This window comes from Dermacentor andersoni, chromosome 6 (genome assembly GCF_023375885.2).
Source record: "Dermacentor andersoni chromosome 6, qqDerAnde1_hic_scaffold, whole genome shotgun sequence".
NCBI lineage: Eukaryota > Metazoa > Arthropoda > Arachnida > Ixodida > Ixodidae > Dermacentor > Dermacentor andersoni.
In genome coordinates, this window is record NC_092819.1 from 126294593 (window position 1) to 126310595 (window position 16003).

General features: G+C 47.2%; 1 protein-coding gene across 1 annotated transcript in view; it reads right to left on the reverse strand.

The window, feature by feature from the left end:
* Positions 1–711: 711 nt before the first annotated feature.
* LOC126523344 (ATP-binding cassette sub-family C member 3-like) overlaps positions 712–16003 on the reverse strand; it is a 60678-nt gene continuing 45386 nt past the window's right edge. The window contains exons 6-9 of the mRNA XM_050171982.3: positions 11028–11186; positions 6265–6431; positions 3007–3201; positions 712–1054 (exon numbers count right to left, since the gene is read on the reverse strand). Coding sequence (XP_050027939.2) covers positions 937–1054; positions 3007–3201; positions 6265–6431; positions 11028–11186 — 639 coding nt within the window. The 3' untranslated portion in view covers positions 712–936. The remainder of the gene's footprint in view (positions 1055–3006; positions 3202–6264; positions 6432–11027; positions 11187–16003) is intronic.

Genomic DNA, 16003 nt, shown 5'->3' on the forward strand with positions numbered 1-16003 from the left:
CTCACCAAGCGGTCAAAAGGCCGGGAGCGGTTTCCCGCCACGAACTCTTGTGGTCCACCGGCAAGGCGGTCGAAATAAACAGAGCCGTAAAATTTGAAAGAGTCCACTCACTGGCAACAGTCTGCTATCCAGTTGGAGATCACAACTTCACGGATCCGTCGGCGATGAAATTTGGCACCCACGAACAAAACATCTGGTCCCAAACTTCTCCAAAAATGGGAGCCGATGCGGACAAAGCATTGTGTGTTCTCTTCTTCTTCGTCCTTTCCTATTGTTTCATAGCTTCTAAAAAAACCACTGCTAATTGTGATCGATAGCGCGAAGTAGCTAATTAAGCGATGTTGTGACTACGTTCTATAACAATGATTCCAGTGTAGTTGATGGAATTTTAAACAGTAACTAGGTGTCTTCAACAGAGTTGACCATGCAGGAATTCTTTGAAGTTAATTGCAATTTCTTGTTAAAGGGTCTACATGTTTCTGTTTCAAAACACTTTACTTGTTTCTTGGCTATTTTGTTTGTGCTATTTCTATGGGTTATATTTCTTTTGCTGCGACGCGCACCTGTGTAAGTAGCTCCTGCAGACTGCAGCAGCGTTCTTCCCATTCACAAAATCCCATTCGCAATGCTTCGTGGGTCGTGCAGGGCCTTACGTAGGCTTTTTGTTACAAAAACACTTCCTATTAGAGACACCGTGGCAGAACACAAGAATGAAAAAAAAAGCCATTTAATATGCACAAGTGACAAGCCTTAGGCCAAGATTTGGAGGACTCATGCGCTTTTTAACAATAAAAGTGGTGTGCGGAACCAACGTTTGTTAAGTGAAGTGAAAGAAAAGAATAATATTACAATAAAGGGAGGTGATGAGATTTTAATGCAGTGATATGATCAGCCACCAAATGGCAGCATATGCATCCTCAAGCGAAATGCCGATGATTATTCCAGCGGTATTCCAGCACCGGCGGCCATGCTGCGAAAGGTGGAGCCTCGATCAGCCAGGAGGTCATATATGTGTCCACATTCTATAACTCTGCCATCTCCCATGACGACGACTCTGAAACATAATGGCGGCATCCTGGATTTTCTCGCATGAAGTCACTAAACTACGCCACACTAACATCTCTGGTTTATTTTACAGGGATAGCGTGAGACACGATGTTGTTTGTCCCAGTAACCACCATTTAGGGTTAATTATTGCACTGAAAGCATCACGTATTTAGAGATATGAACTGCATAAACGTGTTCTGTTGCAGGCTATACTGAGTATGTGTTTCCAGACTGTCGTCTTGTGTATTTGATTCGATGCTCGAAGTCCGGTATCATTAAAGAGTTCTTTTTTTCAAATGTCATTTGGGTTATGTGTAAGCTGCGTAAACTAGAGTGACTCCTCTCACGGTTAGCATTCGCGACGAAAAATAGTGCGTCACTTACGGAAGAAATACATTAGGTATGCGCAGTGTAATTTAATGTAAAATTAAGTGTCGTACTTCTAAGTCAAGAAATATGACGTATTAATTGCACAAAATACGTCGGACATCTGAACCTAGTAACCACAGAATGAGGGGAGTAACGTGATTCCGCGACGAGCCGCCACAGTAGTACATAATTTGTGCTCACGACAAGAAATCTCACGTCGGCTACTACAGGCACAAATGCACATGTATTGAGTCATTTGACGTGAATTTGCGTTCACCGACTGCGTTTGTACTATAATAATTACTTATTTTGCAGAAAACTTTGCACATCAAGAACAGCTGCACTTCCGAACATGGGAAGTGAGACGTATATCGCCGCACTACTTACGTAGCATCCGCTGCATTGCCTCATTTGTATGAAACAAAGCATGTGTGCCCGTGTCAAAAATGTGTCGCATTGTTGGCCGGGCACTATATATGCAGCTATTTGTGTTCAGTGTCAGCTGTTACGAGTACTTCAGGAGTACTTGAGGCAGTGTATAGCTGTCCTTTTTTTTCTTTTTTTAATTTCAATCTGTATGCTAGAAAGTACCGCGCACTGCCGTCAGACTGTTAAAGTCAACCTGACAATTTAAGATGCATGCAGTGTCATAAAAAAAAAGCATCTGCATTTTTTGTCGTACCTGATCAAGCAATTTCACATGAAAAAAAATTGGAACCTTTTTATTTTTACCATAGGGCGCATATTTCCGCAAAGATAATGCAACAATATCTCAGGTATACTTTATTAGCAGAACGTTTAAATTTTGCACAATTCCTTTCTTGTTCTAACCACAGCTGAAACTTCACTATAGCGTATCCCACAAATACAACTATGGGTTTGTTATATGTTTTCCGCACCTCAAGTAGCATTTTGAGACATGAAGCTCAACGCCGTATGTACAAAAATTGTGACATTACAGGTTTTAAAGCATATACATACTACAATAGCCAAAGCCATTTCTCCTGTTCCCTTTTATAATCTTGAAATATGACCTGCGTTGGCTAATGCTGAAATGCCAATAAATGTTATACAATATAAAGACCAGACTCCCGTTTTAATCCTTCATAGTGGTTAATGTTGGGGTATTTTCTTGCGGTTTACCCACATTTTCGTAAACTACTCGCGGGTTTAGATGATGATGGCAGCAGCTCTGCTCATATCGCTTTTTCTCATATATTCTCATATTTTTTTTCTCTCTCAGCTCATATGCTTGCGTGCATACCATATTCAGAAATGATGATCATCTGCAGAATTCATTGCCTGGGGCAACATGTTCCGATATAAGAACCAGTGAACCGATGAATAACCTGTACATACCTGTTAACAGAGCTTCTCTAGGAAGAATGATGCGTGCAGTGAGGCTCGTTTTAATTCCTGTTTTAAACTGCGATAATTTAAGTTGTTACTCAAAGACCGTAATGCCATCAAAGTTTTAGAACGGTCCACAAAAAAAATGCACGGGTTTAGTCAAACCATGCAGCTTAGAAACAACTCAGATTGCCCAATTGAAAGTTTGCTCGGGTCTACAAAAGCAGACGATCCTCTTACCTGTCATAATCGAGAATTGTGTCGATGCGGTGTGCTATGGTGATTAGTGTACAATGCGAAAAGCTTTCCCGAAGAGTCGCCTGCACCCGACGATCTGTTTCCTGGTCCATCTGTGAAGTGGCTTCATCGAGCACTAGAATCTTTGTACCTCGAAGCAAGGCCCGAGCGAATGACACCAGCTGTCTCTGGCCGGCACTGCAATCGATAAAGTTTAAAAGAAAAAAATTAAGTTCCAGAAAGGGACACGTGCGACATGAGAAATGCCCGCAAACTGTCATTGAATTTTTTTTCTCAGTAAAGTCGCAGTGCCATCATTTATGATCACATTGTTCAGCGACCTTGTTCTGGCTATACAAACACATAAAGCAAGTAATGTGAGAAAAGCACGGCACCATTTAGGCGATAGTAGCGTTATTTCTGTGACGCGTTGTAGTAATAAGTTTTTATTTGGGATTGTAAGGAGGCAGTTTTAAATAGGCGCATTTTTAGCATACCTTAAGCGCTATTTGTTCGCAATGAATACGAATCGAGCTTTTCAAATTGACAATTATGCTAGTTACATATGCTAAGTTCACGAGTTTATTTCCTGCAAAGTGTACAGACGTTCTAAGCACCTGTCGAGGAGGGCACGAAGAGCGCCTGTGCGTTGAGTGACTGTCCTTCCCTGGCCAATCAGAAACAACAACGGCAGTACAGCTGATGAGATTTACTGCGCTGGAAAAGAATCCTCCCAGACACCAAGAGTGCCATTCATAGGCCCAAGTAAATACTTGCTACCCAAAAAATATGGATGCATCGAGTCCTGTCCTCAGCACGAAATACAAGAAAGCCCATTTATTAATCATTTTTCATAGGTTTATTGCAAGTCCTATTACAGAAAGTCATAAACAGGAATGGGTCCGTGGTTGTTTGTGGGGAGGGCAGAGGAGGATTAGGGGGGTCTTCGGGTAAGCAATACCAATTAGGTGTCTGCCAGTGGATATCATTGAATCTTGTGTCAGCTTTGAAGAATGCAGGTGAATAGATTACTTAAAAAAAGGAAACTCCACATTTTTGGATGAAGAACGTTACAAAGAAAAAAGCCCCGCAAGTATGAAGCATGTTGCAGTCGCTCGTGGTAAAGCCTTAATGATGGGAGTCACTTTCAGTGTGAGTAAAAGCAGCCGTCGTGGGAACAAACCAATTAGGCTTTTCAAATCGTCTGATGCTTGCAAAGTTTCTTCTTTTTTTCTTTTGGCGTATGCTCAGTATAAATGAAGATATGGTATTTATATTTGAAATGTTATCTATAACTAAATGCACCATGCAGTACCGTAATTTGTTGTAAATGTAATATAAACAAAGTGCATATCACTCCACAATTTAGCGACCATTTGTTACCTAATTACGCTGTGCAACGCAAAACAATGTAGTTTTACGTCAAAACTTACGTACCTACTAGAAGCTTGCCCGCACAAATCGATACTATAAAATCATTCAATACCTTTGTACCAAATACGGTCGGCTGTTCTCAAGCGATCGAAGTTCAGCAGAAGGTTTGGTAGCGGGTTATGGATAGAAATTGAAAAACCGCGGATTCAGTTAAAAGGCTGCTCACCAGGTCTGGCCATCTTGAGCTGACAAGCGCAGTGCGTACAATGCGCGCTAAAGATCGCATCTGCTAAGTATTGCATCGTTACGCGCCGCGGAAGGAGGTGAAGTTTCAAAAAAAAAAAAAAAATAAACACCATTTGCCCTTCTGGCGAGCTCCGCGCTCCCTGCCGGAGAGGTGACGTGTATGCACAAATGCACCTATGTACATGTCTGCGCTGAGACGTCGCTGCGTAATTTCGTGCTTCAGTAGACGGATTAAGGCTTAGAGAAATAAAACACACAAACCGAATTTCTTCGTGTTTCTGTTTGACTTCGTACCATACCAAGAGAGACGTACTTCCGTTTCGTCTGCGTGTTCCCACATTGTTCAGTCGAGCGCGCAGACAACTAAACTGTCATTTTCTTGTGTGTTCCAGCAAGCCATCACGCTCTATGATCCTCTTGGATATGTCGCAGTGTTCGTGTAGCACTGACTTATATAGCTAGTGAGATGCTCTCGTGCACAGCGCGGAATATGGCGCGAAACGCGAAACTAGACAAACGCAACAGCTCGCTCGAGAAAGACCGTAAGCGGAAGTGCGCAGCGCAACAGAAAAGCGAGGGGAGGAAAGAGAATGCGGGGCCTGTGAGGTATGCGCCACGCGACTCTCGAGCTCCTGTGCGGTAGAACGCAAGAAACTAATTTCGATTGTGAAGACTAGACGTGACAAACGGAGAGAGTGTCTATGTTGGCGGTGATGCTCGCCTCCTGAGATCAAGGGTCCGCGGCAGCTAAATATTTCTATCTCGTCTAATAATGAACTAATTTGAAAAATTCCTGATTGTAGAACGCTCCCAAGATGTCACGCAACAACTTGCAGCATATAAGCAAAATTTTATGCGTGACCTGGCGAGGGCCCATTTAACAGCGCAGACATGTACGTAGGCGTACTTGTGCGTATACGTCACCTCTCCGGCAGGGAGCGCGGAGCTCGCCAGGAGAAGGGCAAATGGTGTTCTGTTTGAAATTTCACCTCCTTCCGCGGCGCGTGGCTATGTAATACTTAGCAGATACGATCTTTAGCGGGCATTGTACGCACTGCGCTTGTCAGCTCAAGATGACCAGACGTGGTGAGCGGCCTTTTAAGTGAATGCATTTGCTTCACTATGCCTCTTTTGCAAGCGTAGCTTATGTTGTGTACTGTGTTCGCATGCATTTTAGTGCATCATTATGAAATTTCACGATGTGATTTTTCACCCAGGCAAGTAGCTGCGCTACCAGAACTAACAGTTCCAGCGAATGCAAGTGGCGGAAACAGTGACAGATATCTCAGGTGCTGTAGATGCGACTCCTCCAATGCAAACAATAAAAAAGCTCATGCATTTGAAAGAAGTGCACGTCACTCGCACAAGTAGATGAATAGATAATCTACGATAAAGTGTCAGTGATGCCTGCCACAAAATGGTTTTTTGGTGTGCACGCTGTTTACAATGCACTAAGCACATAGGCGAACACTTGGAACTGCTCCCATGAAGATCCGCATACTTCGAACACGATGAACTATTTTAGCCCTGTTGTGAGTTGTAGATGTACGAACAGTGAAAATGCTTGTGAACCCCAGTCTAGCTTCTGATGTTTCGACTAATCCGGATAAGCGATCAGTAGCCTAAATCTTTCACACGTACCTTAGGTTTTCTGCCTTTTCAGCTATTAGAAAGGAGAGGCCGCTGGGGTTGCTCCTCGTGAATTCTTCGAGCCCCACTTTCTGCAAGGCACCCCAAAGCTCAGAATCGGGCATGCGACCTTGAGGATCCAAATTTTCGCGCAGAGTACCGCAGAACAAGGATGGGTCCTGTGAAAAAGTGAGATATATTGTTTCAACTATAGATATTGACTTTTGATTCACCACCACTATCATCATCAGTTTCTCTTTTTAGTCCTCCCCCGGCAAATTTTGAACACCATTCTTCAAAAAACGGTGGCGTAAGGGTTGGTTGGTCCTCAGTAATAGATGCGAGGCTGCGCTGCATTGCTGTGACAACACCCATGCGAAGGGACACAATGACACACACGATGAACCGTAGACTGACAAGTGTTTTATGCACTGTTCCACGAAAATGTCCACGATGGCTACAAAGATGTGGAACACAGATTGATTGAACAAACGTTATTAAAGGTCCTGCAGGACGCACGTCAGCCTGCAGGGGGCGTCTCCTACGCAGAGACCGACAGGGAGGACCTGGTGGCCGCTGTGCGAGCCTGCTGGACGACACATTCCTGGTTTTGTAGTAGCGGCCTTCACAGGGTGTACTCCCACTTGTCCGAGATAGAATCCGGCGGAGAATTTCTACACTCCAAGAGCATGTGTGTGAGTGTCGCCGTGTCCTCGCAGGTGGGGCATGCATAGGGTAGACGTCTGGGCAGATAATAGGTAACGTGGCGGGGTTGGGATAGGTATGTGTCTGTAACAAACGTAGCGTTAGCCCCTGCGGCCTGTTTAGTTTGGGGTGCGGGACCAAAAGAGATGTCGTTCCAAGTAAAAGTGTTTAGTGATTTCGTTGTACGTTACTGGGGCATCCCTGTTCGCCTCCAACACATCGAGACGCGGTTGCCCGGGGGTGATGGCGTGGTCGCTAAGCGCGCGCATCGTCGTGGGCTGTCTTGTTGAGGTTGAGTGGGGCACCCGGGATCTGATCCAAGTGGGCGGGAAAGCAGATGACGGTGTGCTGCCTGAGGATGCTCAGATGAGCGCCGCGGAGGACATGTAACGCCTCGTTGGAGACGACTCCTCTCTCGAACTCTTTGATGGCCGTTCTCGAGTCGCTGAATATTATCTTTCGCTTGTCGTCGAGCATTGCCAGGGCTATGGCCTCCTGCTCCACCCCTTCGGGATCGCGTGTGAGTACCGTGGTGGCATTTAGGTTCTGCTGCGAGGACGAGAGCGCTACGGCGGCGAAGGCTCGATTGCATCGGTAGGCGGTGGCGTCCACGAAAGCAACCTCGTGTCGCTTGCTTCATGCGTTTGAGGAATGCGGTCGCCCGGGCTAGGCGCCTGCCGTGATTGTTTTCCGGATGTACGTTTCGTGGAACGGGTGCGATCGTGATCAGGTCACCGAACTCCCGGGGAACCGGCGTAAACTCTGGGGGATCCCGGGTGTTCATTGGCAAGTTGCCCAGCTCGTACATGATGTGGCGGCCCGTCTTGGTCGTCGTCAATCGTGTCGTCTATGCTCTCTCCTGAGCCTCAGTGATCTCTTCGAGCCTATTGTGCACCCAAACTCGAGCAGTCGATACGTCGGCGTGGTGATCGGGAGCCCGAGGGCTCGCTTTACTACCTTTCGGATGAGTACATTGCGCTTGACACGCTCCGATTGTATCCAATTGTGCATTTCTGTGACGTAGGTAAAGTGACATAGGACTAGCGCGTGTACGAGACGTAGCAGAGTGTCTTCTTCGAGGCAGTGGTGAGGGTTTGCCACTTTACGTACGAGTCGTATCGCGTTGTCCGTCTTTGTCGTCAGCTTGTGGACCATTTGAATGTTTGATGCACCCACCTCGATTATCATTCCCAGTACTCGGATACAGTCGGCCCTTGGGATGGGGCGACCGTCTCTGATGGGGACGGTGATGTTGCGCTCTGTCGGGGATTTCCGCCGCTTAGGCTTTTTGCCTTGTCGTTTTCGACAGTACAGCAACAGCTCCGATTTGGTGGAGGAGTAGTTCAGGCCCGAGGTGTCGAGGTAGGACTCCGTGGTTTCGACAGCCTCCTGCAGAGCGGATTCGATAAAGCCGTCCTGCCCCTCGGAGCACCACATGGTGATGCCGTCCACGTATACCGTATAGTTGAGGCCTTGTATGTTCGAAAGGGGTTCCGAGAGTCCGATCAACACAATATTGACCAATTTCGAAGAGAGGGCGGAGCCCTGGGGGGTGCCATGCTGTCCGAGCTCGACTTCTTCCGCCGTGAGGTCTCCGGCACGAAGCACGGCCTTGCAACGGGTTAGGAAGGAGCTGAGGAACTAGTAGAACCGGCGCCCAAATCTTAGGTCCGCGATCGCCTTAAGTATTGCCGAGTGCTCGATGTTATCGAAGGCCTTCTGCAGGTCGAGGCCGAGTATGGCGCGGGTGCCTCAAGTGTCCCGGCGTCTATGATCTGGTGTTTCAGGAGAAGCATCGTATCCTGCATCGAGATCCCAGGTCGAATCCGATCATGTGGTGTGTGAAACAGTCTTGGTTTACGAGATACCGGCCGACTCTGTTGAATACGACATGCTCGGCCACCTCACCGACGCACGATGGGAGCCAGATGGGGAGAAGGTGATCGACGCAAGGCTCCTTGCCCGGTTTTGGAATGAGGTTAGTCTGGGCGAGTTTCCAGGCGTCAGGTACAGGAACACAGATGTTCCTGTACAATTAGTGTTGCTATTTTGTTTTGGCCTAGCATTAGCAACGTAATTTCCAATGTAATTTAGTTAAGCATGTGTATGTAGTGTTTCTTCGTGTGTGTTTAGTCGGAGCCACCCAGAGCATATTCGCATCGACAAGTCCAGTTCTGCGTTTGATTGCACGATCCTGGTCCTGCATACTTCCTAATCGCATCTTAACATCTACGACTGCTCTCCTTGAGTGTCTTTTCCATGGATATCCTACAATTCTATTTATACTAATTAATCCTTTATGGGCCAGCAACAATAAAATACGCGTTCAGGAAACGACACCTTTTAATGCAGGAGCATTAAGTGTGTCAAAGTGTGAAAATGTTAATGTGTGTGAAGTCAAGGTAGCCCGTCACATCGTAGAGCTACATCATCATCATCATCATCATCATCATCATCATCATCATCATCATCATCATCATCATCATCATCATCATCATCAGCCTAGTTACGCCCACTGCAGAGCAAAGGCCTCTCCCATACTTCTCCAACTACCCCGGTCATGTACTAATTGTGGCCATGTTGCCCCTGCAAACGTCTTAATGTCATCCGCCCACCTAACTTTCTGCCGCCCCCTACTACGCTTCCCTTCCCTTGGAATCCAGTCCGTAACCCTTAATGACCATCGGTTATCTTCCCTCCTCATTACATGTCCAGCCCATGCCCATTTCTTTTTCTTGATTTCAACTAAGATGTCATTTACCCGCGTTTGTTCCCTCACCCAATCTGCTCTTTTCTTATCCCTTAACGTTACACCTATCAGTCTTCTTTCCATAGCTCGTTGCGTCGTCCTCAATTTCAGCAGAACCCTTTTCGTAAACCTCCAGTTTTCTGCCCCATACGTGAGTACTGGTAACACACAGCTGTTATACACTTTCCTCTTGAGGGATAATGGCAACCTGCTGTTCATGATTTGAGAATGCCTGCCGAACGCACCCCAGCCCATTCTTATTCTTCCGGTTATTTCAGTCTCATGATCCTGATCCGTGGTCACTACCTGCCCTAAGTAGATGTATTCCCTTACCACTTCCAGTGCCTCGCTACCTATCGTAAACTGCTGTTCTCTTCTGAGACTGTTAAACATTACTTTAGTTTTCTGTAGATTAATTTTCAGACCCACCCTTCTGCTTTGCCTCTCCAGGTCAGTGAGCATGCATTGCAATTGGTCTCCTTAGTTACTAAGCAAGCTATATATAACCGTGTCCCAATTGTCATGAAGCGAGATTTAAAAATATACAAATGCCAAGTAGCTGCACCAAACCAAAGTAATGTTGTGTGTTGCCGCTTGAAATTACTCAGATTATTTTTTGCATTCCACCTAATTCATAATTAGTCGAAATTATTTGCTCAAGTTCTCAGATATTATAATTAGATGTAAAAGTCGCAATGGCAAAATTGTAGAGTAACATGAAAAAATCCCGTATAGCCTTCAGTTGCTCAATACGTGCTACATAAGAATGGTTTTTCCGAGCGTGGACAAAGCTCGCGAATACACGAAAGAATTGCCGCGCGACTGGCCACTTGAGGCACTTTGCATGTATTCGCGGTGTGATTGTTTTGATAATTGAATGATTCTTTCGTCCTTGTTATTTACTGAAACTTATGCAGTTCTGCATGTTGTATGCGTGATTGCAAAGAATGTATGCGCTTTTAGAAATGGATTTAGGCGCGAAAAATAGGACACCAACAACATAATAAGAGACACGGACAGGCGCATTCATTTATTTCGTTCAATTTATTCAACATTTATAGTGTTGTCCACGTCGTTCGCTTTGCGCCTAAAACCATTTCTAAACCATCTTGCCTGGCAGCACTCGTTACTATATGTAAGCACTGTCTGCTTCGCTTTGCTGACGGCTTGAAGCCTCTGCCTTACGGGAACGCGAGCCCCTGCGCCTTGCCCTGTACGGCCGCCGGGATCAGCCCACATTCTTACTGACGGACGCAGACACGAACGAACTAGAGGCTCACAACTTCGCTGTAAAAAAAATATGTCGCTTCTTCTGCCTTACCTGTGGTATGATTGCTATAGCCGAGCGCAGCCTCTTAAGGGGCACATCGTAGATATCTGTTCCGTCGATAGTGATTGCACCGGATGTCCTTTGAATCATTCGCAAAAGCGCTAGCACAAGTGACGACTTTCCAGCACCTGTTCTTCCCACGACAGCCACCTGGGATGTATGGACATGCGTATATTCTATTAAAATCTTGCTTTAAAAAAACAAAAACAAAAACACAAATTGTAGCCTGATTACATGCTCATTTGCCGAATTTTGAAATTGTTTGTTGATCATTTTTTGTGAAGTATTTTGAAATGTGCACCACACATTTGATCTCTTTTTTTTTTCAGGGCTGATAAAAAAATCATCGCGAGATGTGTTTAGAGATCACTCTCTATTAGGGTTTTTGCACTATCTTAGCGGCAGCGGAACTTTGTTTTCTAGTGAAGTTCTAGCCAATTGAAGTAATTTAATTCGAACAGCTTATACAGTAGCATTATTCTTTCGCTAATCTGTTGCACGTCACTGAATGCAAATGCTGTGTATACTAGCATAGCCTTGTGGACATGGCGTCCTGCTTCTAAATTCTTTATCGACATCCATGCTACGACTGTCAGTTGTACATTTTGTATGCTTGTGAAGTCGATTCCTCACGCATATCAGTGCAAAAATCGACAGTCACTTTACCATACGCCGAACAGGGCGAAGGCACAAGCCTGCCGGGCTGAATAGACATTACATTACTCCACATTTTCATTCGAATGCGTTGTTATTTCTTATTACTCGTTTTCTCCCACCAAAGGCCATGGGTGAGAGGGCCTCAATCGATGCTACTTTAATTAACGGTTCCTTCATTAACTTCGACGTAATAAACGCCAAACGTCGTGGGTTCGACTCCCACCAAAAGTCGAGCGTGCGGCTCCCACCAAAGGCCGTGGGTATACGAGTGCCCTAATTAACTTTATCTTATTTAGCTGTGCCCTTATTAACTTCGACCTATCACTAAATGTCGTGCTTTTGACTTCCGCATAACACAGAGGGTTCGACGTCCCCAGAAAGTCATGGGTTCAAGTGCCTGAATTAATTCGACATTATTCACTATGTCTTATTCTTTGGCATGATGAGCGGCATCGGATCCAGCTGTGGCAGTAGACAGCGACGTACGCTCAAACAGTGGAACAAGCGCGTCTCTGCGCGAGGCGAGCTCACATGACTTTCAGCACCGCACGCCGCGTTTTCAAGGCCACTGTCTGATTAGGCATTTACGAGGAAGCTTTAGCTCGAGCCCAACTCCGACGCGGCCTATCCAAGTACATGTAAAAGGCACAAACGCTTTTCTAATATTAACCTGGCCGATTTTAATGAAGTATGTTGCATTTGAGAGAGAAAGTTAAATTCTAGTGACTGTTGCAGCGGAATTTCGATTTAGAGCCTGAATTTTGTTAAAAAAAAATGAAAAAGTCCCAAATATATTGAAATTACAATTATTACAAATTAATAGATTTGCATCGAAAACAGATATCGGGGTTCTGTAAACGGCATCCATTAAATCATTCTAAGCGGACACATTCGGTATGTAAATTTATATCTTATGTGAATTTGTAACGTTTTATACGAGGCTTTTGCAAAAGCTACATTTCCATACTACTACATTTTTATTCATCTGTAACATACATAATTTGTCCGTTTCAGATGTACTATTACATGCACTTCATATAATTATGATATCAATTTTTCTTTCTGAGCAAGGGTTGTAAACGTGACAGTTTCGTTCTTGGAAAAATTTTGTTTTTTGCCAATGTTTAACAAAAATTGGCGGCCTAAATAAAAAATGTGAAACCAACAGTCACTAGATTTTTAGCTCTTATTTTAAATCCAACCAATCAAACCTTATCAAATCAAATTTGGTGCAGTGGTTGCCGAGAAAAATCGAATTCTCCTTTCACATGTATTTAGATAGATGATGATAATGAAGCATCAGTTAATGGGCCCGAAATAAATCGGTGGTGCACGCAGGCACCAGATGGGGTGGTTCCCTAGTTACGGGACCCATATGTTTCCAGCAGCTCCTGGCCCCTGTCCGTCAGTGCGAGCTGAATAGGTAAGGCGGGGCTGGATAACAGGGTCTCCCATCGCTCAAGGGGTTGGGGGTTGGAGTTGTCGGTTGGAAGGGGAGGAGGGGGGGGGGGGGTCTTGAGTTCCGTGCACTCTGCCAAGACCTGCGGCAGGGTGCCCTTTTCTCTTCTGCAAAACCGACAGAGCATATCGTATTCCGCAGGGTACATGCGGTTCATCAGTACGTCATGCGCAAGCGATCCCGCCTGCGCTCGACGCAGGTTGGTCTGTTGTTGCCTGGTGAGTTTGGGGTGCGGTTCTGGCAGTCTGCACCCTTCGTCTCGGTACATCCGGGTAATGTCCCAGAAACTGGTAACCGGGTGCGGTAGCTCTTCCGGCTCGTGCTCGGCCCGGATTTACATTTCTCGGGCATGGTAGTCGGCGATGGTGTTGCCTGCTACCTGCGAGTGAGTCGGGACCCACACGGAGCTCTATGGCTCTTCCCGGAGGCATGTGCTTAGCTAGAATGGCTGGGGCCACGGAGGAGATTACACCCCTGCGGAAGCTTCTGTCTTTGAGTCGGCGACTACGGTGTCCACGCTCGGCTGAGCGAGTGCGAGGGCCACGGCCGCTTCTTCGGCAACTGCGGGGAGTGTTGTCTTCAGGGACGCGCTGACGATCAGCCTGTCTTTTGATGTAACCACCACCGCTGCACTGTCACTGTGTTTTAGGAACGAGGCGCTCGCGTAGAGGACCCTGGGGTTCTCTTCCAGCTTCCGGGTTAGGGCTTTGGCTTGCGCGGTGCGCCTCTCGTCGTCCTTGCCTGACGTCATGTTCCGGGGAAGCGGTTTGGTCTCAATGATCGTTTTCCAGTCTTCTGGAAGGGCCGTCTTGTTAGGTACTGGCTCGATCTTCCATCCTATTTTGCGTAGGACGGCTCGTTCGTGTTCCGTGTGACTGAGCCGGATTCTCTGATTAGAGAGGTAGGCTTCGATGAGCTCCTCCACCGTGTTGTGGGCGCCCATGTCTAGCAGTTTTTGCGTGGACGAGTATATGGGCATGCCTAGTGCTTGTTTCGTTGCCTTACGAAGCATCGTGTTCAGGGTGTCCCTATTCGCCTTCGTCAGCTGGAGATACGGGGCGGAGTAGGTAAGCCACGACACGAAGAACGCGCGTACCAGGCGCACGGCATCGTCCTCTTTAAGGACTCCGTTTCTGTTAGATACCCTCCGAATCATACCAAGTATCTGTTCGGCTGTAGTCTTGATCTTTGTGATGGCGGCCTGTGCCTTGCCGTCGCTTTGAAGTAGTAGGCCTATATTCCTAATCTGCTGTGTTGGCTTGATGGTCGTTCCGGCGATGGTGATAATCACGTTCGGCGGCAGCTCCTTCTTGGATTTTCCCGGTTGGATCAGGAGCATCTCTGATTTCTGGGGAGTGCAGCTCAGTCCGCACGACTTTGCGTATTCGTGCACCGTCGTTGCCGCCCGCTGCAAGACTTCCTCCATCTAGGCATCGGATCCGGCTCGGGCCGTCCACACCCTAATATCGTTGGCATTGAACGCGTGGTCCACGCCTTCGATTTGCTTGAGTAGATCGCGCAGGGGCAGCAGGGCCATATTGAAGAGCAGGGGCGACATGACCGATCCCTGAGGGGTGCCTCTATCGCCGAGCTCGACAGGGTCCGACTTCTCCCCTATCCTGATGGTCGCCGTTCGGTTTGATAGAAAATATTTTATGCAGCTGAATGTCTTTCGGCCACACCGGGTCTTGTTTAGATTTAGATAGAAGCAACCGAGCTAAAGCTCCCTCTTAATTAAGGCTTTCACCTTTAATAAAAATTATGCGTGGCTCTGCTATGGCAAACACTAGAGACCAATGGAGCTGGGGGAAGGCCAGTGAAGTATTGCCAAACCGCACACAATGCACACGAGCGCCAGCAACGCGTCCCTACGACATCTGCCAAAGGCGTCTACTACGGCGTCCGCGATTCGCGTGGCCAACGCCGTAGTGGACGCCGCTGTTATCTCCAATTTGTACGGAGCGGCGGGCAAGGAGGACATCGAGGCATCCTAGCAGCCGCCGAAGAAGAACGCCCATCCTCCCTCGCCTCACTCCCCTGCCTCGCATGCCACAGGAGAGGGCACGCATCCGGGCCGCGTTCGGTGCTCACGTGAGCGCCACTCCTTCTCCCCCAGGCGCTGAGTCCTGCTCCCAAAAGCCTACTGAATATAGCACCCATTCTTCTTCATAATCACAATCTCTCCCTTTCCCCCCGCTAGGATGCACCCACCCTCGCCGCGTCGCTATGCTGCGCGATGTTATTTTATACTCTGTTTGAACTCTCTCTCAGCTCTCTATCCCCCCGCTCGGCGAAGCTGCGTACGCAATGAGAAACCCAGCGAGGTTCTAAAAGCGTCTTCCCTTTCTTTAGATCACTGCCATTATCTCCACTGTAAAGGGAACAGGCCTGCGCGTCACACGCAACAGAGTCGCAGGGCAAGCTGGAGGAGAGGCTCCATAGCAGATGCATTTTCGGCACCACGCACTAGGGTCTTCGCGGCGAAGTCTTTTCGCGTCGTTTTCACAAGAAGGGTCTGAACGGTTCGCCCGGCGTCGATGGCGAGCTGTGGCTTGTGCTGCGCCTTGTCCTGCTCTCTGCACAGCGGTCTGATCAGCCCGATGTTGCCTGGTTGCAGCCGTGCGCGTAGCTCTATTATTCGCGTCTTCAGCCGCGGTTCGTACCTCGCGAAGAGGCGCCATAATGTTTGCCGAAGAGTAAACGCAGGTCCCCAAACACAATGGCGCACATGTCACATTCCTCAACACGTGGTACGGTGCGTTGCTGCTGCTGCTGCTGCTGCTGATAACGATCGCTGACTGGCATACCCTTTGAAACCGGGCGGTGAAAATAGTCATGTAGTCCGCTTGGA